The following is a 27,697-nucleotide window of genomic DNA, read 5'->3' on the forward strand; positions in this document are numbered from 1 at the left end:
AAGACCAAGTGCTTACCTCACCTGACTTCATGCGGTAGGAAGTCAGCCTCTGAGACTTTGGTTTCTTAGATATGACACCAAAAGCACGAGAAATGAAAGAAAAACTTTTGTGCATCCAAGGGTGCTATTTGAACTGTCTCCTTAGAGAGTGAAAAGATAACCCACAGGATGGGAGAAAACATTTGCACATCAGATATCTGATAGCGATCTGGTATCCAGAATACATGAAAGACTCACAGCTCAATGGCAAACAAACGACCCAACTAAGAAATGGGCAAAGGATTTAAGTAGACATCTCTCCAAAGAAGATATACCAGATGGCCTATAAGGATGTGAAAAGATGTTCAGCGTCGTTCTTCATGGGGGAAATGCAAATCAAAATTCCTTCATGTCCACCAGGATGGGTCATGATTTTAAAAAAGTGTTGATGAGGATGTGACGTCAGAACCCTCATATGTCGCTGTGGGAGTGGGTGTGAAATGGTGTGGCTGCTGTAGAAGACAGTTTAGTGGCTCCTCCAAAGGTTAAACCTGTCACACGACCCAGCAATCCCACTCGTAGGTGAACACCTAACAGAACTGGAAACAGGTGTTTAGCCAAAAACTTTCACGCAGGTGTTCACAATGGCACCATTCACAGGAGCCAAAGGTTGAAACACCGCCTCAGCCAGTGAAAGGGTGAGAAGATGTGGTCCGTCCACAAGCTTGAATCTTGTTGTTGTTTAGTCACTCAGTCGTGTCTGACTCTTTGTAACCCCATGGACTGTAGCCCATCAGGCTCCTCTGTCCGTGCGGTTTCCCAGGCAACAATACTGGAGTCGGTTGCCGTCTCCTTTTCCAGGGGATCTTCCTAGGGATTGCACCTGCATCTCCTGCATTGCAGCAGATTCTTTACCACTGAGCCCCCTGGGAAGCCCCATGCTTGAATATGTCTGGCCTTAAAAAGAACAAGCCTCGGACATGGGCTCTACCAGGGACAGGCCTTGGGGATGTGCTAAACAGAGGGAGCCAGACCCAGGAGGCCTGGCAATGAAATTCTATTGCTAGGAAGTGTCCAGAGTGGGGAACCACAGAGACTGGTGCAGATCAGGGATGGCAGGCCAGGGGTGGAGGGAGTGGGGAGTCATGCTGGTGGGTTGGGGGCCCTTGGTCTTGAGGTGGTGAAAGTGTGGTGTTTGTCAAGGGGACGTTTGCACAGCATCAGGAACGAGCTTAGCGCCAATCAACTGTGCGCTTTTAAAAGGGTGAGTTTTACGTTATGTGTATTTTACTCTGATTAACAAGAGTTGGGAGCAGAGGCCAGGCCTGGCCAAGGCTGGTGTAAGGGGCAGGCCTGTGCCCTGCAGGGGTTCAGCCTTACAGTGGAGGATGTGGCCCATGTCCTTGGCTCTGGCCTTCACCTCCTGTCCCCTGAGGAGGGCAGGAAGGTGACCAGGATGCCGAGTGATGGCTGCCAGGCATTTGGTGGGACAGATGGAAGGGAAAGAACTGGAGTTCCGTGCAGACTCACTGCTGGGTCCCCCCTCCCAACTCCACTCTGCAGAGGTGACTGTGGCCCATGGGGGTGGGCGTGACACTGGGCTGCTGTCCAGAGGCCAGTGCACAGGGATGCGTGGGGGCGAAGCCCCAGGAGAGGCGGGAGGGCCCCTAGCGCCCGCCTGACCCCCGTCCTCTCCACAGTCCGCCTGGAGGTTCTATGCCACCAACTTGTCGCGCACGGACCTGCACTCCACGTGGCAGTACTACGAGCGCACGGTGACGGTCCCCATGTACAGGTGCCTCTGCCCCACCGCGCGGCCTGTGTGCCCCATTTGTTCTGAATCCCCACTTTCAGTTGCTCATCATTTTGTTTGCTTTTTCTTTTTCTTTAAAACATGTACTTTTCAAAAACGAACCGTGTGTGGTTTATTTTATTAACTTTGTTCTCTGTTTTATAGTTTGCGGCTTTTATTTTTCACCTTCATTCCGCCCCCTGCTTAGTGTCCTTGCTGTCAGGGCTGTAGTGTGTGAGTCTGGTGGACATGGCCCCCTGAGCTCATGGAGGTAAATGTGGCTGCTTCCACGGACCACGGCCTGGTGCAGCCTCGCTGGTGGGGGCCCCTGTGTTTAGAAGCAAAAGGATAACCTTGACCCTCTGACCCCCAGCAAGGGCCAGAGTCTCTGTTGAGGAAGGAGAGACCCCTGGACTACAGAGAGGCCCCAACAGGACAAGGTGCAGACACCCCCAGGATCCCTGCGGGGAAGAGAGGGTCCTGGGGGCCGCATGGACAGTGGGCACCTTTCCAGGCTTTGCCCCTGGGGTGTGTTGGTGCCAGGCCCAGGGTCAGAATGAGGTCTGAGGTGAGAAGGGTCAGGGCCTGGCTGGAGTCCATGAAGGTCAGGTGCCCTCCGGTGAACGCTGAACTCTGGGTCCTCTCAGCCAGAAGAGTCCCCTTACCTGCCCCTGGGTGTCCACCCAACGGAGCCCTCACCGGGGCAGAGTCCTCCTGCAGGTCCCCACCAGCCTCTCCCGGGATCTGTCACCTGGGAGACAGGGCTGCCCACTCCCCTGTCCAGCATTTGACCCACTGCACTTCCGGGGACACTCAGTCTTGGGGTGCTGGGGCCCAAGGGCACTCGCTCTCACCCCAGGCCCCGTGTCCCCAGTCCTTGAGGCAGGACCGACCCTCGTGCTAATTTTCTTTGTTCTGTTGTTTCCCCCACTTTCCTTGACTATTTTTTTCATTTCCTTTTTCTTCTCCCGTTCTTTTACAATCTTTTGTTCCTTTCCCTTTGTGTGTGTGTGAAAAACACTTGAAAGCTCGCAAACTCAAACCTACGGGGCCTCCAGGTAGGACTGCATGGGCGGAAAGCGTGTGGTGTGATTCTGTTCTGTTGGGGACTGTCCCGGGACCCCTGAGCCAGCCCTGCCCGGCCTGTGGCCCCTACCTAGAGCCACACGCCCCCTCCTCGCTCCCCTGGCCCCTCTCCTGACGGCCCCCCCAAGCTGCTTTCTTGTGCTGGATCTGTCTGTCCAGGTGTTTTCTGTCCCTTGTTCTGCTTCCTGCCTGTCTCAGTGGCTGGGGTCCTGCCCCTGCGCCTCCACCCTGCCCCCGGGGCCCCACTTGTGCCCAGTGCAGAGGTAGTGGAGACGGGGTATTGGCTGTCCTAGTTTGGGGCACCCCCAGTTAGCCCCCAGTCCTGGCAGATTGCTCTGGGCTTGGGATCTCTCTCTCTCTGTCTGCATCTACTCCCCCAACCCCAAGTCTTCCCACTGCAGTGAGAGTGAGACTCGAGGCCGTGGACAGAGGGTCCTGTGGCCCATCCATGTAGCCCCACTGACCGTGTCTGCACCGGACAGCTCACTTCCTGGGTTCCCCTGTCTGGACCGGGGTGCCGAGCTGCTCCAGGAAGGGTCCCCTGTGCCCTTTGTAGGCCCTGCCTTTCCCCTCAGAATGGTGGCACCGTACTCTGCCCTGCAGAGCAGGGTGCTCTCTCATCCTCCCTTGGTGCCCTCTGTGGGAACCTGTCAGAGTTAATCCTCTGCTCCCAGAAGGGAAGAGGGGGCCAGGCAGGGCCAGGCTCTGCAGGCAGGAGGGCCTGACCCTTCCCCCAGAGGCGGGGTGGAGAGGGAGCAGTGTCCTTCCCGGCTGCTGACCCGGGACTCCTGGGGCTCCAGGTGGGGGGACCCTGCTTCAGACCCTGACAGCCTCCTCCCAGACCAGCAGCCCCTTGGTTCACCTACTCCAGCAGCACCACATCCACCGACATCTGGGGAGACACCCCTGCCCAGCCCCAGCCTTGGGGACTGGTGGTGTCCTCTGCAGCCGGCTGATCCCTAGACTAACACTGCTCGCTCCTGTGTGTCCCACCCCCGTCGCCCGCTGCACCCTCGTCCCCCACGACTGGACTGTGTGTGCGTGGCCCTCGAGTGTGTGGTGCCTGCACGTCCTTGCCCGTCTGTGTTCTGTCCCCTGCCGCTCTGTGTCCAAGGCATGGCGTCCTAACTGCGTGTCCCTGCCCTTGACCCACGTGTGGGGGCTGACTGGGTCCAGCTGCCCGGGGTCTCTGCTCCAGGCCATGGTGGGTGCTCAAGGTGGTGGGGAGACCAGCTCTGCCCCAGTGTCCACTCCTGGGACTCTGCTGTACCCATGTCTTGAGCCGACTGAACTGCCCAGGCCTCCTGCTTGGTCTGGACCTAAGAGGACAGGGGACAGCCTTGGAGAGGAGTGGGGAGGGGAAAAAGGAGGGCGACCGTTCCCAGGATCCAGGCCTGGCGGGGCTGGGGCTGCAGAGGGAACAGAGAGGTGGGGCCACACCTTCTCCCCTGGGATGGCAATGACCAGGGCAGGGCTGGGGGAGGGGCATTCCTTTGGGTGCTAGGGGCATGGCTGGGCAGGGGAGGAGTTGGGAGAGACCAGAGCAAAGTTGGAAACTGACTGGCGGGGGCGGGTCAGGGCTGCGGGTACAGGGGGGTCAGAGATCTTCCTGTTTTGGAGACAGTGGGGAGTCTGAGCAGAAGGACTAGAGTGAGTCAGAGGAGGATGGGCATCCGGGGAGCGGGGACATGGGGTACGTGGAAGGGTCAGGAGTGGGTAGGGGCTGGAGCCAGGGTGTGTGGGGAATGGTGGTACTGCGGGACAGAGTGAGGATGCCCAGGGGAGGCTTGGACACAGTTGCCTGGGAGGGTCAGGGGTCCCCAGAGTCAAGAAGGCCTGAGGCTCAGGATGGGGTTTGGGGGCCTGGGGCTCATTGGGGATGTCACAGACAGTGGGGGTGTCAGAGCAGGTGGGGTGTCAGAGCAGGCGGGCGTTCACAGACAGTGTGGGGTCACAGAGCAGGTGGGGGTATCAGAGCAGGTAGGAGTTCACAGAAAGTGGGGGGTCACAGAGCAGGTGGGTATCAGAGCAGGTGGAGGCTGAGTTGGGAAGGAGAGACCAGTGCCTGGAAGCTGACAGGGTGACTGATGGGCAAGATGGAAGCTGAGGGTTGAAAGTGTCCAGGAACCAAGTGGGGAGTGGGGAGTGGGGGAGGGGGAGGGACAAAAGTGTCCCCAGACTGCATGGGGACCCAAGTCTCTGGGTGAGGCTCCTGCAGCTGGAGGTGGGAGCATGGGCTTCCCCGGGAGCCTCCCATGTATACAGACCACTGCCTGGCATCCCAGAGGGACTTGATTCACCTCTGGCTTCCTTGCTGGTGGCCACAGCTCTGAATGCTGGATTGGCAGGCAGGCCAGGCATGCAGCTGTCCTGGTGGGTGGGACTCCATCCGGGAAATGGGGGTCAGAGTAGGGCCAGGCCAGTCACCCAGGAGCCACCCAGTGGGCGCCGCCCAGTGGGCTCTGCCCAGCGGGCTCTGCCCAACACAGTCCTTTCCTGGGACCTCCACCTTGCTCAGCTTTGGCAGAGAGAGTGGCTCAGAGAGAGAAGGGTCTGGGAGTCCTAGGATGTTGGGGGCTGCGTTATCAACTGTGCTGCAAATCCAAGGGGTGTTCAGGGATGGGGAAGGGGGAGGGGCACCCCCCATTTTCTGGGGCCCTGCGGGACCTGCTCCACATAGGCATCCCTTCTAGGGATGGCCTGGGCACCATCCACTCCCAGGGCCTACGTGCCCAGGGAAAGTGAACCCAGAGGAATACAGAAAGTGCCTGGGCCGCAGAGGTGGAGGCATGGGCTCCCTGGGGGTCTGCTGCCGCCATCTACTCCTCCTGTTTCTGCCTGTGACAGGTCATGGCCTGTGTCCCCATGTGAGATGTGGACACCGGTGAGAGTTGGCATGGGGGTCCCTGGGGCTCTGGTGGGTTGGGGGCTCACTCACCTGTCCTCTTGCTGCAGACTGATCCCGCCTCTCAACCAGCTGGAGCTGCTGCGGAACCTCAAGAGCAAGTCTGGACTTACCTTCAGGTGGGCAGGGGCATCCACACCGGCTCTAATCCCCTATGGCTCCATGAGGGCCAGTGGGGGTGCCCAGGCTGGGCTAAGGCCCCGGATGGCTCGGGATGTTCACATCCTGTTGCCGCAGCCCCTGGTGCTGCTGGCAGTTTTTCCCTGTTGCTGACCAGTCTTGGCTCCCATCCTGAGGGCAGCTGGTTTGGGGGTGGGCACAGGGTGGGGGTGGTGCTCCACATGGGGCGGGGAGGCTGGTGCTCTGGCCACAGGTCAGAGGAAGTGTTCAACCCTGGAGCATCGGGTGGAGACACGTGGGTAGCACCTGCTGGTTCCTTCACGACTACAAAACCTGCAACTCCCGGAGCACTTGACACAGACGGGCTTGCCGAGGACATGGACTGGCCAGTGGGAGAGGAGGGGAGGATGCCTGCTGGGCCCAGTGCCCAGGGCTGTTCGAAGAGCTCTCAGCAGTGGGTCGTCTGGAGAGGGTTGGATGATGCCCCCCTGAAAAGATTCATCTGTGTCATGGGACCTGTGAACATGACCTTATCTGGAAGACTCCTCGTGGATGTGGTTAAGTGAAGGACCTTAGCTGTCCTGAGCATCGACTGTGGAATTCGACAGCTCCAGAGCTTTCTTCACACTTCCTCTTTCAAAGTTTGTTAATATTGGTGATGCTGATTAAACCAAGTGTCCATAAACATGGGGCCATAGCACCCTCAGTCTCAAAACTTCTCGTGACCCCTTCCGGATTTGCTGTCCCTCCAGGACCTGCCTCCTTGGGCCCCCAGGGAGCTCTTGGGGGTGTGTGGGCTGTTTCTGCACCCCTCACATGCAGCCCTGGCCCATGGGAGCATTGTGCATCAGCCGGGCCCTGCGTGGGGTCCAACCGCTGGGCCGGCTTCTGACATCCTCTGCTTCTGTTTGCAGGAAGGAGCCCCAGCCGGAGCCATCTCCCAGGTCAGTGCCCGCCTGCCTTCTGCCGCCTCTGCTCTTTTCTGCGTGTCCCGTGGAGCTCGCGGTGCCGCGGGGCCTGTGCATGCTCCCCGATGCCACTGTGCAATGACCCCTGCCCGGTGGTGATGTGGGCACCTGGGTCTGTGCCTCCTTCCAGGCCCCTGAGCTCAGGGACAGCTCCTGTCTGCCCGCTTGTGATTGCAGCCCCTTGGGCGGGAGGTGGGGGGCTTCTAGGGGAGCGGTCCCACTGGCTCCAGGCACAGGGTCTGGGCTGCTCTGAGTCAAGGGTGGCCCAGGCGGACACTACCACGGGGTGCCCCAAACACTGCGGGTCAGGGTCAGGCAGTGCGGGGGGTACTGTTCTAAGGGGAGGTCTTCACACCACCCTGGCAGGTCTTGGTTTGTGGAGGTTTCTGGAGGATGGAGGAGTGGGAGAGGGTTCCTTTTGGGCAGGGTCTCCTGCCCCGCCTCACACCCCCTTGGTGGGCAACCGTACCCCACTACCCGTGTCTGTCTAGGCCCCTGCAGTTCTGTTTGGTTCAGGTGAATTTGAGACTAGGACCCCAAATGAGGACTCCCGGGGGTGATCTCTGCTGGAGTTAGGGTGATAGCACCCTGCTGTTTTCCTAGTTTTGAAAAGAAAGCCAGATCAATTCACTGCTTTCGAGTCTGGTGACCTCCAACCTGCTCATGTACTGCTGTGTATCTCTGAGCTCAGGGGTTCCCTGGTGCCCTGTCCACAGCTGCACGGGGAGTCCCGTCCCCAAGGCCATGGGCCAAAGATGCTGCCTGCTTGTTCATGCCCTCCTGGACTGAAGGCTGCTCATCTGGGAAGGCACTGGGCCGAGCCCTCCTTCAGTATCCATCAGAGGGGGACATGTACCCCACCCCTGAGTCCCCGAAGCGGGTTGGCCACTGGAGCTGACCTGGAAACATCAGCAGCGCTTTGCCTCCAACCAGCCCAAAGAACAGCAGAGAGGACCCTTTAGATCCCAGACCAGAGTGGCTTTATCCTGGGCAGTGACCTCTGTTCTCATGGGCACAAACCAAGGGGCCTGGCACGGGGCTGTGGTCAGGTGGGCAGGGAGGGGGAGCAGCAAGCCTGGTGTCTGGGGAGCCCCGAGACTGCTCCACTTCATTGGTTCCCATTGGTGCTGCCATCAGCCCCTCCTGTGAGCCCCCAGGACCCTGAGGCCGAGGAGGTGGGCACGGCTGCCCTCAGCTCTGCCCAGTGGTCGCTCTCTGGCCCTCGGTGTGGCCCCTCTGGCCTGTTGCGGCTCCCTGTGCTCGCCGCCTGCGTGCCTCTCCCCTCCAGACAACTTTCGTCTCAGCCTCTCTCTCTCTCTCTCTCCTCTCTTGCCCTCCCCTCCCCCAATCTGGAAAATCTTGCCTGCCCCCCCCAAGTGCCTTTAATCATGTCACTGCCCTTCTCGGGCCCCTTTCACGTCCGCTCTGTCTTTGGGGATGAGGTGGCTGACCCTGAAAGCAGGACTCCAGGTGAGGATTCACGGGAGCCCCCTGGCTCTCCGGCACGTTCTGTGGCTCCCCTCCTCGAACCCGCTTTTTGCTCCTCCCTCCCTCCCCGTGTGTCCGTGTGTCCCTGCCTGTGACCAGCGGCTTCCCCTGGGGGCCCGAGGCTGAGGCCCTGGGACAGAGGGCCGGCCTATCCTGGGTGCATACCTTTCAGCCAGGGCATTTCTGTGCCCCGACTGGAGCAGCCAGGAGCCCCTGTGCAGCACCCGGTGCACAGTAGGTCTGCAGGAAAGGGTCCCGCCCTGGACACCTGTGGGTGGGCTGTTCCTGGGCTGCCCGGCGAGGGGACCCTAAGCAGGTGGACGGGGTGGGTGCGGGGGCCCTCCACTGCCAGGAGACCCCTTGGTCCTGGCTCATGGTGGGGACATGCCCTGTGGCTGTGTGGGCGTTAGACCAAGGCGTGGGGCTGGCGGGGGCAGGGGGGAGGGCAGGCGGGGGTCTCGGGCTGTGCTGCTCCGGGTGTGGCTCTGACTTGCCCTTTGATCCACCCCATTTCTGACTGCCTACTCCTGTGCCTGGGGAAACCCCTGCGCCCCAGCTGCTTTGCTCCCGTCCGTGTGGCCCCCTCTTCATCGTGGGGGGCCATGTGCAGTGTTTGGGTGCGTGTCTGTCCAGTCTGGTGTTGGTGATTGTTTGTGGGCACCTCTTCCACCCTCTTGAGCCCAGGCCCCCATGGGCTGAATGTGGGCAGGAAACCCCAGGGCCAGCCTAGAGCCCAGAGGCGATGGGCTGGAGTCAGGACTCCTCACTGCCCACCCCAAGCAGAGGAGCAGTGTTCAGGGGGATGGCTGGGCCACCACCAGTCCCCCTTCCCCTGCTCTTGTCCTGCCCTCAGACTTCCTGGTTTCATGCAGGAGCCTCTGGCCACGTGAGGCTGTTTAAATTTTCATTAAAACTAAAGAAATCGCTGCAGTTGGAGAGCCGCTCCCCAAGCTCCTGTGTGTGGAAGCCAAGCTTGAGGTGTCACGTAGGAAATGGTGGGTGGGCAATGCGGGGCTGCTCATCTGTTCAAGGCTGAGGTCCTTCAAAAGAGCTGGGGGCAGACATCCCATCCTACCTCATGCTCTTTCCTGGGGGAGGAGCCCCCAGGCGGGGCAAGGCAGGGCTCTGTGTGCAGGCCTGGGGACCCCTGCAAGGAACTGGCCATGTAGTCCCAGTCTTTAGGGTCTTCATCTGTCTGGCAGGCCCTGGTGGAACTGTGGCTGCCTCAGGGGTGTGCTTGCGGAGAGCACGTTTGCCCTAAATTTGAGTTCTGTGAGCTGCTGGGCGAGGGTGGGGGTGGTCTGAATCCTGGGAAGATGTGCCCCTCTGCCCCGGGTGGCCCTCTAGTTAGTTTTTTCCTACAACCTGAAGTAACTGGGGAAGGTCCCACCAGGGAAGCGCACATGCTTGCAGGGTCCTCCACGGAGGGCAATGCTGGTGAAGCCGAGGGAGAGCTCTTTGAGGAGGCTTGACCCTGGCTTGCTGGTGTTAATGTGGGGAGATCCTTGCTGGGACAGTGGCAGGTGCCACTGGTGTTTAAGTGACTGTGAGTCAACACTGTTGGCTGTGTCCGGGTTTCCAGGTGCAGCAGTTTGAGAGCCACTGTCTCAGAAGCAACAACTTTGAAGGTGGAGGCAGAGAGCAAGACCCCAGGGAAGTGAAGGGTTTCTTGACGTTCTTGATGGTTCTTTTCATTTCTGCTTAAAAGCTTTGTGGCTCAGACAGTAAAGAATCTGTCTGCAGAGCAGGAGACCTGGGTTCGATCTCTAGGTCGGGAACATCCCCTGGAGAAGGGAATGGCTATTCACTCCAGTATTTTTGCCTGGAGAAGCCTTATGGACAGAGAAGTCTGGCAGGCTATGGTCCATGGGGTCACAGGGAGTTGGACATGACTGATCAACTAACACACTTGCAGGTTCTTACGCACAGCTCGCTCTGGCCTTTGTGGAGGGTCTTGGGCAGGCTGACCACCGGCAGCCTTTCCTGACCAGCTAGCCGCACGCCAGGATAGCCTTCACCCAGGGTCTGGCCTTGGCCGGCCCTTTCATGTGCAGGGGCCCCAAGCCTCCTCCTCCTTGGCTCCCCTCTGGGTAGAGGTGGCCACTGCATTCTGGGTAAACGGGGGCCACTTCTGATCAGGCCGCTGTCTGGGTTGGTTTGTGAAGCCAAACTCGCACGTTTTTCCTCTGAAAACGTGAGCTTTCTGAAATCCTGTCCCTGTAGAACCAGCAAAGCCTAAGCCCATGTATTATTTTTTTGTTGGCATGAATATAGCAAAAAATAATACATCTTTTGAAAGAGATGGCCCCAAATAGATGCTGGAAGGAAAAGGTATTTTTGGAGAGGAAAAAAAGATTTTTTTTCCTCTCCAAAAATAGGGACTATTTTCTTTTCCAGGCTGACGGAGGACTTTGTGCGCGACCTCCGCACTCGCACTTCTTTCTCCCATGCGAAATCTGTGGCGGGCGCACCCCACGCCCACGCGCCCGGCCGGGGTCCCTCCGGTCGCCAGCGCCCGCAGGACTAACTGTCCTCTCCTCATTTCCAGTAAAGGCAGACGGTGCGCAGAGTCCCTGTGTGGATGCTGCCCAGGACACGCTAGGTACCGCGGACACGCCGCTCGGACGACCATTGCTGCACGGCTCTTGTCCCCTTCCGCTCCAAACACTGCTTATTAGAGGTTCTAGATGCGCCAGGGAAAGGCTGGCGCCCGTCCGGCCCCCTAGGCCCCGATTCTGATTGGCAGCTCACCTCCCAGCCCTTCGTGGAGCCCCTGCCCGCCTCTGACCCCAGGCGCCCTCCTGGGCTACCGGGGCAAGGTGCTAACGCCCTTCCTTCCCCTCAAGCCAAACGATGCCCCAACGATGCTGTGCTCCAAGCAGGAGAGGGGCCGGCCAGGGGGTCTGAACCCGCAAAGCGCGCCTTCCGGGGTCTGATTGCTCTCCTGCGAGACTTCCGCATGGCTGGGCCATCTAGCACCTCTACTACGCAAGGGAGGGCCCTGCTCTCCACCCGCTGCCCGCCCGCGGGAGGCGGCTCTGTCCTGTGTGTGCCGGGCTCCCTGTGGTCCTGGCACACCAGATGCACCGGAAAGCCCGAGGTCCGCGGCTCCCTCCTCCCACGTACAGGCCTGGTTTAGGGCAGACTGGAAACGGGACGGTGGAAGGGCCGACCTTTGCCCAGTGGGCTCCCTGACTGCCGGCACGTTTCCTCTCTCTGTGCCCTGTCTGCTCTCGGGGATGTGGAAGTGTCTGCCCTCCTGCTTGCTCTGGGCCCACTGCTGCCCGCCCCGCCCTGCCCCGTGCGGCCCGCAGGTGCTGGCAGCTGCACTCACCAGTCATCGTGTGCATGTGGTCCGAGCTGGCCCCGGAAGCAGGGATGTTGAGCGGTGGGCGTGGGGAGGGGCTGGGCAGCAGGTCGGGGTTCCAGGGCGGCATGCCTGCACACCTGCATCCGTGCATGCTCCGAATCCTGCTCCCCCAGAGAGGGGCTCGGAGGGTAGACCCCCCTGCCCCTGCCGTGCTGCCTGTGTGTTCTGAAGAAGGCCTGCGGGGGTGGGGGGCTCTTGCAGCCCTTCAAGGGGAGATTTGGGGTCCCAGTAGAAGCTGTCCTGCTTGCCCAGAGCTTGTGTCCAGGGGGCTTCTGGCCACAGGTTGGCCTGTCAGGTTGGGGGCTGTGGTCAGGCTGCCTGGGAACCGGAAGGGCCAAAGGTGCCCACGGCCGGTCCAGGGGCCCAGGCCATGCTCGGCCCCGCTATGTGTGTTTCACAACTCTCCCCTCATCTTCCTCACCTTCCCTGGGCATCCAAGGTCCAGCCATGGGCCAGACGGTTCTCTTGGTGGATGCTGGCTCTCCCCCTCCAAGCTGGGCCTTGGCCGCGCAGACTAGGGTATAGCGGCGCTCAGCCGGGGCACCCCCTCGCTTATCCTTGTTGATGGCTGGCTTCTCTTTTTGGGGATTTTGCCTTGGATGGGGGATAGGGGGTGGTGGCAGGCAGGAGAGGAGAGGCTGGGCCTTGCTTTCTCCCCCAGACCTTCCTGAGCTTGCTGTCTGGCCCCGTGTAAATGCCCTTCACTCGGAGGGTGGGCTAGCCTCCCACCCCTGCCTTGGGGGCAGGCGGCCAGAGCCCCACCCTGCGTTTGCTTCCATCCTTGGCTTGTGAGGTGAGGGAGAGCCTCTCTTGACTCCTTCAGGACTGTCGGCACTCGAGCACCTGGGTTGACGTAGGATCAGGGTGGTTGGGGGGCTGCGTGCCTGTGACTCTGAGTTGTGATAACTGAGAAAGTCCAGACCACCACCCATGGTTCCCCAGCAGGAGGCTTCTCCCCGGTCTGAGCAGTCTGAGAGTCAGGGACAGGACGGCGGGGCCAGGGCGAGGCCAGGGAAGGCTCCTTCCTGTGGCTCTGTCCTCGCAGGCAGCTGCGTGGGGCCAAGTTCCAGGGACCCCTGGTATGTACAGGACAGCAAGTCCAGCTGGGGGTCCCCATCAAGGGCTTGGTGGGGCCCTTGCTTCTTGGTTCTCCTGGACCAGCTGGTGGTCTCCTTTGGGAATGACGAGGGTTATCTGCACAGTGGCTCCCATGCCCTGGCTCCGGGGGTTCCTCGGCCCTCCACCCCTGTCTTGGCCTCGTGCCAGGCACAGCAGTTACAGGCTTGGGGCTAGTGTCCTGAGCAAGCAAATGCCCTGGCTCCTGTGCTCAAGGGGACCCTGGGCACCGAGAGTCTCTGGGGGAACCTCCCCTCCGGGTGGGCTCCATGCCTCAGGCCTGAGAACTAGCACAGAGGGTCTCAGCTGGCTGGGGGCAAGGTGGGGGCACCAGCTTGGACTGCAGTGTCTGGGCTGGGTGGACCAGGCCATGGGCCGTCTTTTGTCCATGGCCCATCATCTCTGCGCCGTCTGACGCTGTGTCAGCTGTGGGTCCCCCTTAGGTCAGGGGAGGTGGTTGACCCGGGGCGTCTGTGATGGGGCTGGCACTGTCTGAGGGATCAGCTGTGGTGGTTGCTTCCCAGGGGCAGCAGAGGCCCTGCCAGGTGCCCATGTGGGCTGGCCCCAGGCCCCAGGCCCCAGGGCAGTGCAGAGGCCACTCCAGGAGGTCCGGTGGCCCCTCAGTGTGGTGGCATGAATGGGTTCACAGTTCACAGGGACTTCGCTCTCCTCCAGGCAGATGGTGGTCTGTGGGAGGAAGCGAGTGGCCGCCTGGCCCTGGGCCTGACCTGTGACTACCACGACCTGTGACTACCACGCTTCTGTCTCCTGCATGAGGCCTGGAGGATGTTAGAACTGACAAGCTCGGGGTGTCAGATCCATCTCCATGGTTACCAAGAGATGAGGGCAGGGAGCCCATTATGGGGCTGTGGCTGGATGGCCATGGTTGCCCCCTCCCTGCGGCCTCTGGCCAGGGCTCGGCTGGCACCCCAAGTGTTCTCCAGAGCGTGAATGTTCTCTTCCTGGATGGCTCTTGTTTGGGGGAGCCTGTACCACCCTGGGTAGAAGGGGTGGGCAGACCCTTGCCCTCTGTGCTGCTTCCCCTCCCCCTCCCCTGCAACTCTTCCTCCAGGCAACTCCCCAGGGTTGGGCAGAGGGGCCCAGGGGTCAGCTGCAGACCTCACCCTTCTGACCTGGGGCAGTTACAAGAGTGGAGGGGCAGGTGTGGTAATCACTGAAGTGGCTGGCCACCCTCAGGAGGTGCCCAGGACATTTGGAGAAGGAGGCCTGGCCGGACAGTGTGGCAAGAGCTCAGGCACCTTTGGGTGGCAATTGAAAGTGATTTCAGAGTCCACTGACCGGTCCCCGGCCAGGCTGAGCACCCAGTGGGCCCTGGGAGTCTGTGGTAGGGCTGACCCATCTCCACTCACCTGGGCGACCTTCCTTCCCCATCCCCATGGCCTCAGGGCCCCATCCACCCGCCAGCAGCCAGTGGGCTGGAGTGTTCTTTGCAGGGTGACCTCTCTTGCTGTCTTTCTGTGTGTCTGTCCGTCTGTCGGTTCTCGCGGGAGCAGTCAGAAGGTCAGTTTGAAAGACCGTGTCTTCTCCAGCCCCCGCGGCGTGGCTGCCAAGGGCAAGGGGTCCCCTCAGGCCCAGACCGTCCGCCGGTCACCCAGCGCCGACCAGAGCCTGGAGGACAGTCCAAGCAAGGTGCCCAAGAGCTGGAGCTTCGGGGAACGTGGCCGCGCCCGGCAGGCATTCCGGGCCAGGGGTGCTGCTTCACGGCAGAACTCGGAAGGTGGGTTGGGCAGCCCTGGGGGTGCAGGCCTGCTGTCCTGGAGCTCTGGGAGGTGGGGCTGCACGGGCTTGTCCTGCACCACGAGCTCCATGCTCACCCATGGCACTGGTGACGGCGCAGCCCTGCTCTTAGGTCCCCGGGTCCCGTGTGTGGGCATACCACGTTTTGCCCATCTGTCCATGTACAGTGATGCCCTCTTATACTCTCATGGTGGCCGCTCCCCAAGGAGCACAGTGGAGGGAAGCAGGCTGAGAAGGCAGGAGTGGGGGCTGGAGCACTGCAGGGCCAGAGCACCAGGCCCCACAGCGCCGGGGGCTGCCCGGCCCCTCACGGGCTATGTCCTTCCACCCAGAAGCAAGTCTCCCAGGGGAGGACATCGTGGACGATAATAAGAGCTGCAACTGCGAGTTTGTGACAGAGGATCTGACCCCAGGCCTCAAAGTCAGCATCCGGGCCGTGTGGTGAGGACCTGGCTGCCTCTCACAAAGCCATCTGTGCACGCGGGGCCTGGGGAGCGGGTGTGAAGACACGGCTCCAGGGGAATGCCTCGTGGCTGACACCCCTTCAGCCCGGGCCCTGCAGCTCACAAGGCACCTTCTGTCATGGCCATCGCCTGTGCCCGGGTGCCAGGTGCCGTGGACAGCAGGAGCTGTGCTGCACGGGGGTTCCTGAGTGGACAGGGTCCTTGGCACAGCTAGGCCCAAAGGTGGAGGGAGTACGGGCGGTGGGTGTCCCAGATAATAGGGCTAGAGATGCTGGGAGGGCCATAGCTAGGTGGTTATTGGGGGGCTGCCTTCGGTGGGCCCTTCTCTGCCCAGGGCTCACAGCCCCTCGTCTGACTCCCCCAGTGTCATGCGGTTCCTGGTGTCCAAGCGGAAGTTCAAGGAGAGCCTGCGGCCCTACGACGTGATGGACGTGATTGAGCAGTACTCAGCCGGCCACCTAGACATGCTGTCCCGCATCAAAAACCTGCAGTCCAGGCAAGAGGGCCCACCCCGCCCTGGGGTGCGGAGCCGGGTCCTCTGGGCCAAACCCGGGTGCTGTTCGGGGACCGGTGCAGTGCGGGCTGCCCGTTCCCGGCAGAGGTGTGGTGGCAGATGCGGCTGCAGACACAGTGGCTGGCCCTGCTTGCTGCCACATCTGGGCCCTTCCTCTCCGGCGCCACGCCGGCCCCACGTGGGCTTTCTGCCGTGTCCTCGTGTGGTCTGTTTTGAATCTTTCTGTTGTCTCTCTCTTCTCTCTGCCCTTGCCATGATGGGCAAAAGTGTATGTGTGTATGTGTGCACATGCACGTCTGTGAATGCACACGTGTACTCACGTGTGCAGACCGTGGGCACACATGTGCACACGTGTGTATGTGTAAAGTGCATGCGTGTGCATGTGTGCACACGAGTGCAACACATGTTTTGCAGAAGTGTGTGGGTGTACGCATGTATCTGTGTGTGTTGTGTGTCCTTGCATGTATGTGTACCCACGTGAGCTGGGGAGAGTAGTTCTGTTGAGAGGTGAAGGGGCAGGTTTCCGTGGGCCTGTTGGGCAGCAGTTAGGCCATGTGGCACCTTTTCTTCCAGAATTGGAGGGCAGGTTCTCCCTCCCCCCATGCAGAGGGATTCCCATGGCCAGAGTAGGCGATGGGGCTGGACAGGTGCCTGGTGTGGCTGGGGCAGGGCGCATGCGGACACTGCCGTCTCTGGCTTGTTCACTCCAGGAGTCAGTCATACACACGTACACAGACACAGTGAGGACCCAGGACACACACGCACACAGAACTATGTCTGCTCCCACACGCACATGTGTGTTGGCACATGTATATACAAATAACTGTTTCCTAAGCCTCATGTCTACAAACATGTCCCATGGGCCAGCACACACACATGCACACTGAGTGCACGTGTGCTGAGAAGCACGCACTGTCCACACAAACGAGCACACGTGTCTGTGGTGCCTGTGATGCCACGGCTGTCATGGGTCTGTCCTGGCGTGGGCCTCACTCTCTGCTGGCCAGGCCCCTTCCCTGAAGCTGCTGCCAGTTCTCTGGCCCTGAAGCCCAGGCCCTGGCCGTGGAGGGGTCTGGATGGTCACGGCAGCACTAGGGGTCAGTCCAGCCTCTGGCCCCACGGCAGGTGGTGTCTGCCCGGTTCTGCTTGAGATTCCAGGGGAAGGGTCCGTCTAGGTCTCCAGCTCTCTCTTAGGGTGGGGCCAGGGGTTGACCCTTCCTGTCCACAGGCTTGGGCCAGGAGTTCAGCTGCTCAGTGTCCTCCTCGAGCATTGAGTAGACCTGTGTGTTTGTGTGAACGTGTGTGCCCATGCAGTTGTGCACGTGCAAATAATGTGTGAGAGTGCATGTGTACACAGGTGTGTGGACATGTGCCAGTGCATGCAAACATGCAGGTATGTGTAGTGTGTGAGCGTGTACGTGTGTTCACATGGGTGCAAGTGTGAGTGAGAGGCCGCCCCGGGTCCCAGTGGGTGGCCTACCTCCATCCGTCACAGCAGCTGTTTTTGTTCACCAGGCTCTTCTGTCCTAGATGGTCTCTCCCTCCCTTTCTGTCTGGAAAACAGATGAGACAGACCCACTCCGCCGGAGCTGGATGTCTGTCGCTCACTGGCAGGGCCTTCATGTCCTTCCTGGGACCCTTGGCACTTTGCTGCCAGCTGCCTTGTGTCCTGTGCATGTGGACACTGGCCTGGGCAGATGGGGCACCACGAGCTTGTGGCCCCGCCCGGTGCCAAGGTCCTGGAGCTCAGAGTCCTTGCGCTCCAGGGTCAGGGCGGCCTTCAGCAGGTCGCTCCTTTTCTCTGCGAGTTCCTGCTGCCCCCCACATGTTGCTTCACGATGCATTTTCCCGGTGTCTCTTTTCTTGTTTACTCGCCAGGATAGATATGATTGTGGGCCCCCCACCCCCTTCAACTCCCCGGCACAAGAAGTACCCCAGCAAAGGACCCACGGCCCCTCCGAGAGAGTCACCCCAGTACTCACCTAGGTCAGGACACGCCCCGCCTGTCTGTGTGGAATGCCAGTCCCCTTTGCTCCAGCCACATGACGGCAGCACCCTCTCTGCCCAACAGGATGCAGGGCTGTTTCTGTCCTTGACAAAGTGATGTCCTCTGAGGCCCCGGGAGGCTGGGTTGGGGGCCCTTGAGCTGCTCCTCTTGGCATGGTCCTGGGGAGGCTGTGTGACACCTGTGTGACTTCTTTGGGGGCGCTCCCTGGGCACAAGTAGACGGCAGCCCCCCAGGGACCAGATGCATACAGACGTGAGGGCCTGCCTTGCGGGAGCTCTGCCTGAGTACCAATGCAGGCTCTTAGCACCACTGCCGGTGGGTCACTCTGTGCCGCTTATGGACCAAGCAGGTCCTCTGGCCTCTAGACTCTGGTGAAGAGTGACTAGGAAAGGCCCGAACCTGAGTGGGCCGCCCAGGGGGTCCCCAGAACCCTGGGCTTTGTGTCCAGTTGTCACCGCAGTCAGGGTTCCTGCAGGAGGTGGTCCTGGTCAAAGAGGAGTGGGGTATGAGGGCAGGTAGGTGTTAGGCAGCAGGAGCAGGGTCCCTGGTGGTGAATTCAGACATCGGAGCCTTCCTGTTCCCCTGGACGGTTGAAATGATGGCTGTGATGCCCCCAGTAGGTCTAAGAGAGCACCCAGGGCAGGGTTGTGGGGTGAGGGCAGAGGCACCCTGGCCATGCTGGCAGAAAGGACCAGGGGTGTCCTGAAGGCCAGCAGGGATGCTGGCCGCTGGGCCAGTGGAGCGAGTTGGGTGTCTGACTCCTGTGTGCTGGGGTTTCTCTGCATGAGGCCGGGAGTCAGTGTACTCGGCACCCCAGCCTGGCAGCTCTCCTATAAGAAAGGAGTTTCCGGGGGAGCAGGACTGACCCAGGGCAGCCCAGACAGTGTTTGTCGCATCCCCTGTCCTTCCTGTGTCCCACAAAGAGGACACGGAGGACAGCCCCAAGGAAGCTGTGCCCCGAGACAGCAGCCTGCCCTTCTGGCATCGCTGCAGGGCACAGGGGCTGAGAAGGCCCTGCCAGCCCTCGGAGCCCCCAGGCCTCCCGGACCACTGCAGCCAGAGGACATGCAGACTCCCACAAAGAAGGGGCCAAAGGGCTGACTGGGCACGAGGGGTTAAGCCCAGCTCCTCACCTGAGGCCCAGGGGAGGGGGTGGTGCAGACTCAGGGAGCACTCACCAGCAGCACCCCCAGCCTGACCCTGGGCTGAGGCTCCCAGGGCAGCAGCCAGGTGGACGGCCCGTCATGTGGCAGGGGTGAAGGCGCTGAGCGCCCGTGCCTGGACTGTGTGGACACTTGAACACCAGACAGCCCTCCTCCCGCTCTGTCCCCACAGCGTCTGCTTGGAGTCTGAGGGCCCTTCGTCCCCCCAACCCCCTCCCCCCGCATGATCAAGCATGATGCCCACTGGAGCATGAGGAGGCTGCCCCATGGCTGATGCAAGCCTGACCCCTCCTGCTTCCTGCGACAGACAGGACAGATCCCTGAGTCCTGACAGGCGATCAGGGCAGCTGTGGATGAGGAAGGCAGCCGGGGAGGGGGCAGTGGCTTCAAGTGGCACTTCTGGGGGGGCTGGCAGCCCTCCCCACTCTGGAGCCTGGAAGGAGGCTTTGGCCATGAGGCTCGCGTGGCCTGTGCCCGGGTCACTGTCCTGCCAGCCGCACCCTGGCCCCAGTGTGTTTGCCCAGTGTCCATGTGGCTGCACCCCTCCGACTCAGGCACCCACGCTGCTCCTCTCAAGGCCCCTTCTGAGCTTCTCTGGGGCCGTTCCTGCTCACACGGTGGTCAAGCAGAAGCCCCTCCAGGAAGGAGGCCTCCCTCCCCTCTTGTTGGCTTTCCTGACTGCTGCCCTTGTTTGAGGCCAGCTTAGCTGTGTTCCGCATCCCCCACTCGTGTGCACATAAGGGCACACTCACGTTCACACAAGTGTGCGCACATACATGGAAGCACGCACACGCATGCATAGTAAGCACACACGTGTACACGCACGAGCGCACAGGGACCCCTTCTGGTTGGCAGTGGCTCTGTCTGTCCCTTCTGGTTGTGCGTTGGCGGTTTTCGGTGTTTTTTTCTGTGTCCCCTCCGGCGTCTGGCGCATGGAGCATAGCCCTCACGCCCCCTGCCCCCTACCCGCGCTTCTGTGGTTCCCTTGGCCCACCTTTAGCTCCGCCCCCTCCAGACCCCCGGGTGGGCGGGGCCTCAGTGGTACTTTATCCAGGAGCAGAGCTGGGGTGGGGGCGGGGGTCGGGGTGGGGAAGGTGCGGGGAGCTGCGGGTGCATGGCCCTGGCTTCCTTCTCTGCTCCTCGCTGATGTGCCAGCCCCGCTGGGATGGGACGGTCAAGGGACAGGCACCGAGGGTGGCAGAGAACAGGACAGGGACCTGGCGCCAGGCGTCTATCTGTCCTGGTTCCTCGCTGCCCTCAGTCGGCTCTGGCTCAGTCAGAGCCTGAAACTGGGGGCTGCGGCCTGGCCCAGGAGGAGACGCCTTGGGCCCCGGCACTCTCACCCGACCTCACGCCCGGGGTGGGTCTCTTCCGGCAGAGTGGACCAGATCGTGGGGCGTGGCCCAGCGATGGCGGACAAAGACCGAGGCAAGGGCCCGGCGGAGGCGGAGCTGCCCGAGGACCCCAGCATGATGGGGAGGCTGGGGAAGGTGGAGAAGCAGGTGGGAGAGGCTGGGGGTCCGTGGTGTCAGTGCAGCTGCTGCGGGAGGGTGCGCCAGCTTTGTGGGGAGCTGAGGGCTCTGGTGTCTGGACCCTGGGTACCCCGTGAGCACTCCCAGGGCTGGGGCACTTCCCTTCTGCTGGCCAGCGCCTACAGACCCCAGGCCAAGCACTGGCTTGCTCGCTCACTTCTCGCCTGGGGGGCGCTACTGCAGGGCCTGTGTGGTCGTTCTCCACCCCACTTGGCTGACCTTGTTTGACTTTCCTCTACTCTCTTGGGAGCAAGTCCTCTGGAACCACACACAAGACCCTTTGCTGAGGGTCTGCTTCTGGGAGCCCAGGAGAGGAACGGGTGATTCCTTCCGTCTGGAGTTTGCCTTATGGGTGAACCCACAGAGTGGCCCAAAGAAGCAAGAGTGTCCATGCTCTGAAGCCCTGAGGCCACATACCCTGATGGGGGCAGTCAGAGGCTGAGCTGTCGGGGGAGGGGGTGTCCTGCCTTCTATTGCCTCTGCAATTTTGTAGGTGACCTCCTGTGTCCCCCCACCTCTGGGGAGTGTCTAGGGTCCCCACCTGTCCAGGGAGCATTGCTGCCCTCCCCAGCTCCAAGGAGCATCCCAACCCCCGCCATGAGAAGCATCCAGCCCTTCCCACCTCCAAGGACCGTCCTCCCCACCCCCAACCCCCTCCCCAGCATGGGAACCATCCAGCATGGCTCACTAGACCCTCCTACAGGTCCTGTCCATGGAGAAGAAGCTGGATTTCCTGGTGAACATCTACATGCAGCGCATGGGTGTCCCTCCGACGGAAACCGAGGCCTACTTTGGGGCCAAGGAGCCGGAGCCGGCGCCACCATACCACAGCCCTGAAGACAGCCGGGACCACGGTGGCCGGAGCGGCTGCATCATCAAGCTTGTCCGCTCCACCAGCTCCGTGGGCCAGAAGAACTTCGCGGCACCCCCGCCTGCACCCTCTGCCCAGTGCCCACCCTCCACCTCGTGGCAGCAGCAGTGCCACCCCCGCCCAGGCCACGGCACCTCACCCGTGGGGGACCACAGCTCGCTAGTGCGCATCCCGCCGCCACCCGCCCATGAGCGGTCCCTGTCCGCTTACAGCGGGGGCCACCGGGCCAGCACGGAGTTCCTGAGGCCGGAGGATGCCCCGGCCTGCAGGCCCCACGAGGGCGCACTGAGGGACAGTGACACATCCATCTCCATTCCATCCGTGGACCACGAGGAGCTGGAGCGCTCCTTCAGTGGCTTCAGCATCTCCCAGTCCAAGGAGAACCTGGATGCCCTCAACAGCTGCTACGCGGCGGTCGCTCCGTGCGCCAAAGTCAGGCCCTACATCGCGGAGGGCGAGTCGGACACGGACTCAGACCTCTGCACCCCGTGCGGGCCCCCACCACGCTCCGCCACGGGCGAGGGCCCCTTTGGTGATATGGGCTGGGCCGGGCCCCGGAAGTGAGGCCACCTGCTAGCCTCCCCCTGACTCCTGGCCTCCTGGTCTCGAGGCAGATGCTCTGGGGCCCTTTTCTTAGAGCAAGGCAGTAGGGGTGCCTGTGCAGGGCGGTGGACAGGTGTGGCCCTCAGTCTCTTGCACTGAAGGTTGGCAGAAATTCTTTTCCAGCAAGGGGCAGCCCGGCTGGCCGTGCCCACTCGGCAGACTCTGCAGACCATTGGCCCGGGCATGACAGAGGCCAGGGTCAAGGCTGAGGATAGGCCCCTGGCGGCCAGGTGCAGGCTTCGTTGGGGGCAGAGTGGCAGCGAGGGGCAGATCTGCCTTGTGAGGCTCAGCAGCTTTGAGGCCCAGGGCGTGTGGCTTTTCTCTGCCCCCATTCCTGTCCTGCCCCATCATCCTGGGTACCACCCACAGCTGCTGGTCAGTGTCGCCTTCTTCCCCTGGTTCTGAGCGTCCTGTGACAGGAGCCAGCCCCACGTTCAGGACCCTGGCCTGAAGGGGGCATGGGGGCAAGGCTTGGGACCCCCTCCAGAACAGAGTGGCCTCAGACCTCCTGAACTTGATTCTTGTGGGGAGGGGCCGGCTCCATAGGCTCCTGGAGGGGATCCTTGGGGTCTCCCTTCCAGACCTGGAAGCTGGGGGGTGTCCCCTGTGTCCTCTCCCCTCTCCCCTGGCTGGACGCTGGTCACCACGCTGTGGCCAGCGCTGTGATATGGACCTGCCTGCAGGAAGGAGTGCTGAGTGGCTAGGGTGCCCCCTGGCTGGGCTCATGCTCTGGGGTCCTGACTGGGCCGGTTGTGGTGAGTCGATTTGCTCGCTGTCCTCCAGGGACCCTGCCTCACCTGTCCCCCATCAGCCCCCCAACAGCACCCTCGCTGGACGATGCTTCAGCCAATGGGAAAACCCTTCAGTAGAGATGAAGGAGCTGCCTTGTAGGTGATCTCTCCTGTCCCTCCTAGGCTGACCATCACCCCCACTCTCCTCACTGACCAGCCCTTGACTGTGACCTCTGGATGTCTTGCGATCAGTGATGCCTGTTCCCTCCCTGGGCCCTGGGAAACAGTGGTGCCCATCCTTCTCGTTTTGAGCCTGAGGGGCAGTCGCTTTGAGCCAGGAGTCCAACCCCAAGAGGCAGAGTGGACCCCGTCCTGGGCCCCCAGTTGTCAGTGTGCAGGGGCATCTGGCATTTGGGGTGACAGGACAGCAAGCCTGGACACCTAGTGCCCTCTGAGGCAGTGACCTTCCTGTGCACCAGGGCTGGGTCTGCAAAGCCTACCACGTAGTGACTTCCCCTGAAATATCAGGTCCAGGGAGAGCCTGAGCTGTCTCCTCAGGACGCTTCCATCCATCCTGGTCAGTGAGAGACTGTGCTTGCTCTCCGGGAAGGACTTTAAAAGTAGTGTCTGAGGGTTGAATGCCCCTGGCTGTTAAGGTCCTGGCCTCTGAGATCCCTGGGGAGCAGTGTCTACTGCAGCCTCTGTGCGTGCCCCCCCCCCGCTACGCCAGGACCCCCAGGTCCCAGCCATGTGCACCTGTCTGCTGGCCCAGTGCAGGAGGACCCGAGCTCGGAGTCAGAACCGTGGTCTGTGTTCAGGGCCAAGGCATGAGGATGCCTCCCCCGAGTCTCCAGGGAGGGTTGGCTGTGGGATCTTCCATGTGGCCTGGGGCAGGGGGGTGCCTCATTGGGCCCCCCCCACCCAGCGTGTCTGCTCTGTGCCCGCTTCATGTTCTCCACCTCAGACCTTCAGTGGTGAGCAAAGCCTCTCTTTAGTGTTGACTGTGTGAAGAGACACCGGCAAGTGGCAGCTCCTCTGGGTGAGGGCGGAGCTGCCCTTTGCCCCCCATCTTGGGAGAGAGAGGCCCCAGCTGAGGGCCCCGACAGGGCACAAGCAGGCCAGCCTCTGGACCAAGTGCATCTACAGCCACTCCAGCCCCCAGTTGTTGCTGTCTGGCTCTGGAAGGGTTCAATTTAGGTTGCCAGCCGCAGGGACCCACCCCCGTCGGATCTTGGCCTGCTTGGGCCCCTGGCCTGGTAGCAGGGGCCTTTGGCCCCTGGAGAGAGGTACATGTCCCATCACGCGCATGCCCTGTGCTGTGGGTCCCTGGTGACCAGAGAGGCTAGCTTGGTCCGCAGAGCTGCTAAGCCAGATGCTGGCGCCAGGACCACTAATGGGAGGGCCTCCGAGGTTGCAACAGGAGGGGCTGAGGCCCGACTCTCCACGTGCTGTGCTCAGCAAAGAGTCTGTGATGCCTCCTCCATGAAATCCTGTCCCCCATCTTTGCTTGGGGGACTGTTTCGGGGTGCAGTTTTAGGAGATGATGGGGTAGAGGCTCCTTCTCAGGGGCCTAAGCAACATGTGTTCCTCTATGTCCATCTGCTGCCCCAGGGCCCCCACCTTCAGGAGGTATGGCAGGAGAGTGCTTGGCATTCCAGGCAAGTCGGTGCACTTTCTGGGTGACCCGTGGCTGTGGGCCCACCCTGCCCCACCGCACGTGTGGTAGGGGCTTCCCAAGAGAAGCATCTCAGTTACTTGATCACGCGGCTTCCCCAGCTCCGCACATGCCTGTGCTCACACTCATGCCTGCAGACATACAGCACATACACACTCATGCATACACACCCACAGGTACACACACAGCACCTGCACACAGAGTCACATGCATTCTCACCCAGACACACCAGAGTGCACACACTCACCCATGTATGCACAATCATACACACCCATGTGCACGCACACTTACCTACCCATGCACAGATGCCTTGTCTGACTCGCTGTGGCTCTTCCTGCTTCAGTCCATAGGAATTAGTGAATTCAGGAGTTGCAGACAGTCCTGGGATGTTGACCCTGGGTGGGGTTCCGCTCTTCTGACCTCTGGGCAGCACCTCAGGGGGATTCCCAGAGCCCAGGCAGGTTCCCGCCTACCCTTTTCCTCCTCCTCAGCTGCCCCGGAGGCTGTCCAGATGCCAAGGTGGCCTAGGCTGGGCCAGGGAGGTCTTGGTGTCTGTGGGCATCCAGCTGCAATGTGGGGGCTCTGGTGGCTCCCCCTGCCCTCCTGAGCCATGTGACCCAGCCTCAGGACCCTCTCCCTTCTCTGCCCCACACCTCCCTCTTCTGTGACAGCATGAGCCATGGCCACCGTGGAGGATGAAGGAACCCAGCCAGGGGGCAGGGGACTCCCTCAGGGGCCTCCCTGCTGGGCCCCTGCCCCTGGGAGACCACGGCACCCTCCGGGGGGCACCACCCTCCTCTGGGGGGATTCGCCAGGGAGTCCACCCCATGAGAAGAGCCCGTCATTGCCCTCTAATTAACACTCTCAGCTGGAGTGGTCACCAGACAGCAGCTCCCCACAGCTTCACACGTTGTTTTAACTTCTCCCTTCCCTAGGCTGGGGCACCCAGGTGGTCACGGGCCTAAGATGTCAACACAGGATGGGGGGGAGTGTCCTCTTTTCTGCTACACTGTCATGCTGTTTGTGGACAGAACATGGTCCTGGGACATTGCTGATGCTTCTGAGGCCCCGGAGGGTGGGGGCTGCAGACAGGCCTTTGTAAGATTGCTGGTGTTAATTCCCATGCTCCCCCGATGTCAAGACCACGCCAGGTGCTGGTGGAGGCATTGGCCTGGATTTCTTGCTGCAGAGTCAACATTGGTTCTGCACCGAAGTCCCCAGAATAAATGGCTGTGAAGAGCGCTGGTTCAGCAGGGAGGCCCCACCTGGAGGGTTCAGGGCACCCCGCCACCAGCGGGGTGGGGAGTTATGAGCAGCAGGGTGGCTTCATGACTCCCAGTACACATGGCTCCAAATTAGACACTGTTCCTCGCGTGGCACTGCCCTGCATGGTCTTCACTGCCCTGGGCAGTGATGTGGACAGTCCTGCCCTCTGTGACCCCTGAGCAGAACTCCAGGCTGCCTGTTTGTATGGATGGATGTTAGGCCCTGCAGGGCCGGGCTACTTGCTTTTAGTGCCCAGGGGAGCCACAGGCCATCCCAGGCCGGCTGCTTCCTGCCCCCAGGGCAAGCTCCACTTGGGCCTGTACCAAGTGCTAAGTGGGAGAGACGATCGGGAGCTTCCTGAAGGAGGTGATGTGCTAGGATCAGGGGCTTACACCTGCCCTCTGTCCAAGGGGCTTAGAAAGCTGGCTGCCCAGGGTGGGACACTGTAGCGCCTGGAGCTGCACAAGTGGGGCACACAGCTCGTTGGCTTCTGTTGACTTGTGAGGATGGGGTTGTGACGATGGGGGCAGATGCGGAGGGCATTCTGGGGGGAGGAGAGTATAGGAAGGAGGTAGGGAGCATGAAAAAGATGCTTGTGGGAGGAGAGACCCCTCTGTCTTGAGGAGCTCTTGTCTTGGACACTTGCATGGGTCCCCTTGCCTAATGGAGGTGTGACTGGATGGCCCTGTCTGGAGAGACCCTCAGTACAGGCAGATCAGGCACCGGGAGAGGCGAGGACCCTCCTGGGGGGCAGCCCTCAGTCCTGGGGTTGCTGGGCAGGTGTGTGGACTTTGCTGAATGCTGCACGTCCAGCTCTGACTGAGTTTCATAAAGTTGTTGCCTTAATGCACGTTGACGAAAATTCACCGTGGTCACCCCCTGCCCCCTTGGCTTCTGCCAGGCACCAACCTGCGACCCCGCCGCCTCCTCCATCCAGGGTCCGCGGGCCCAGGTCTGCAGCAAGTACGAGGGGTAGGGGACCTCACGGCATGACTCCTGCGGGGCTCTGCCTGCCTGCCCACCTGCGGACCCCGCCCCCATTCCACGCCTTCCGAAGGCGGCCCAGCCCCGGCCCCGTCTGCGCTGTTGTCTTGGCTGTCTTTGCACTTTTGTTCACGTTCATGCTCCAAAGAATATGTCATGATGCCTTCAGTGCTGACGAGCACCGTCGCGCCCGCGCCCCTGCAGCACAGCCGGGCCTCTGCTCCTGGGCCTGTCACCCCCGTGACAGGTGACCTGCGTGCCGCCCGTTTTCCAGGGACAGCTGCCCAGGGAAAGAATCTAGTTTTCTACGGACCAGCTGAGACTCACTGACTGCACTCACTGTCAGGCTGATGTGTGTGCCCCCCGGAGGGCCCAGCGCAGGCTGCCCAGAGACGGCGGGTGCGCGATCTGGTGTCAGGGACACACGTGGGAGGTTCTGGGAAGCTGTAGCGCCACGGGGAGGAGTCGGATGCCCAGTGGACCTGTGCACTTAGTAAAACACAGTGATTCAACCTGGACAGTGTGTGGCCTCTTTCCTCGGGGCTCGGGGCTGTTGGCCAGTGACAGGGCTCAGGTGGGGTTGCGCCCTCCGAGGTCAGGGCACCGAGCCCAGTCAGTGTCCTGTCACTGGTGTAAAGGTGGGGGACAAGCTGGTGGCTCAGACAATAGACATGCTCATGACCCCGGGCCTGGGATCTGAGTCCATCGAGCTCCCCACCTGGCCCTTCTCTCTGCCACTGGGAGCGGCAGGAGTCCTGGGAGCGGGCCCTCGAAATGCTGGGTGGGCGCCTGTGTGTGGGGGGGGCCCTTTTCTCAGGTGCGTGCTCTGCATGTGAGTGGAGACTCAGAACTCGCCATTGGTTCCCTGCCTGGACTCTGATGTCCCCCAGGCCCTCTTGCCAGGCGTGGCACCTGCTCTTTCGCTGCCCCCATACCTCCTCTCTGTGAGAGGAATGGGCTGCAGGTGGGTCTGAGATGTGGCGGCGAGCTAAGCCTGTGTTTTCAACTATACTGCCCACTGCCCTCTGGAATTTCCACTCCGCTGGACACTCCTGGGGGTCAGCTGAGTAGAAAGAGCAGCTCAGCAGGACAATGGACCGAGAGGCAGTGACCAGGCCTTGACTGCTGCCTCCACAGCCTGTTCCCAGGTGACCTGGCTCTGCAGCAGGGGCTTAGGGAGAGACCTGGCAAGCCCAGACCACCCACCAGAGGCCTTTGTGCTGTGAGACTTCCAGAAAGTTCTGGCTGGGGTAGCCTTGGGTTTGGGGGAGAACTGGGGTCTAGGTGCAGCTGGACTCCTGCCT

At 61.3% G+C, this 27,697-nt stretch overlaps 1 protein-coding gene across 9 annotated transcripts in view; it reads left to right on the plus strand.

Annotated features, from left to right (window-relative positions):
- KCNQ2 (potassium voltage-gated channel subfamily Q member 2) overlaps positions 1 to 26,911 on the plus strand; it is a 48,410-nt gene extending 21,499 nt beyond the window's left edge. Inside the window, exons 8-18 of one of the 9 annotated variants that reach the window (XM_018057536.1) lie at positions 1,680 to 1,774; positions 2,800 to 2,829; positions 5,813 to 5,881; positions 6,797 to 6,826; positions 10,887 to 10,940; positions 14,339 to 14,562; positions 14,915 to 15,023; positions 15,411 to 15,542; positions 17,439 to 17,546; positions 20,110 to 20,233; positions 20,967 to 26,911. In XM_018057536.1, the coding sequence (XP_017913025.1) occupies positions 1,680 to 1,774; positions 2,800 to 2,829; positions 5,813 to 5,881; positions 6,797 to 6,826; positions 10,887 to 10,940; positions 14,339 to 14,562; positions 14,915 to 15,023; positions 15,411 to 15,542; positions 17,439 to 17,546; positions 20,110 to 20,233; positions 20,967 to 21,698 (1,707 nt within the window). In that variant the 3' untranslated portion in view covers positions 21,699 to 26,911. The remainder of the gene's footprint in view (positions 1 to 1,679; positions 1,775 to 2,799; positions 2,830 to 5,812; positions 5,882 to 6,796; positions 6,827 to 10,886; positions 10,941 to 14,338; positions 14,563 to 14,914; positions 15,024 to 15,410; positions 15,543 to 17,438; positions 17,547 to 20,109; positions 20,234 to 20,966) is intronic. The other 8 variants (XM_018057537.1, XM_018057541.1, XM_018057539.1 and 5 more) reach the window with 8 other exon arrangements.

This window comes from Capra hircus, chromosome 13, assembly GCF_001704415.2.
Source record: "Capra hircus breed San Clemente chromosome 13, ASM170441v1, whole genome shotgun sequence".
Lineage (NCBI taxonomy): Eukaryota > Metazoa > Chordata > Mammalia > Artiodactyla > Bovidae > Capra > Capra hircus.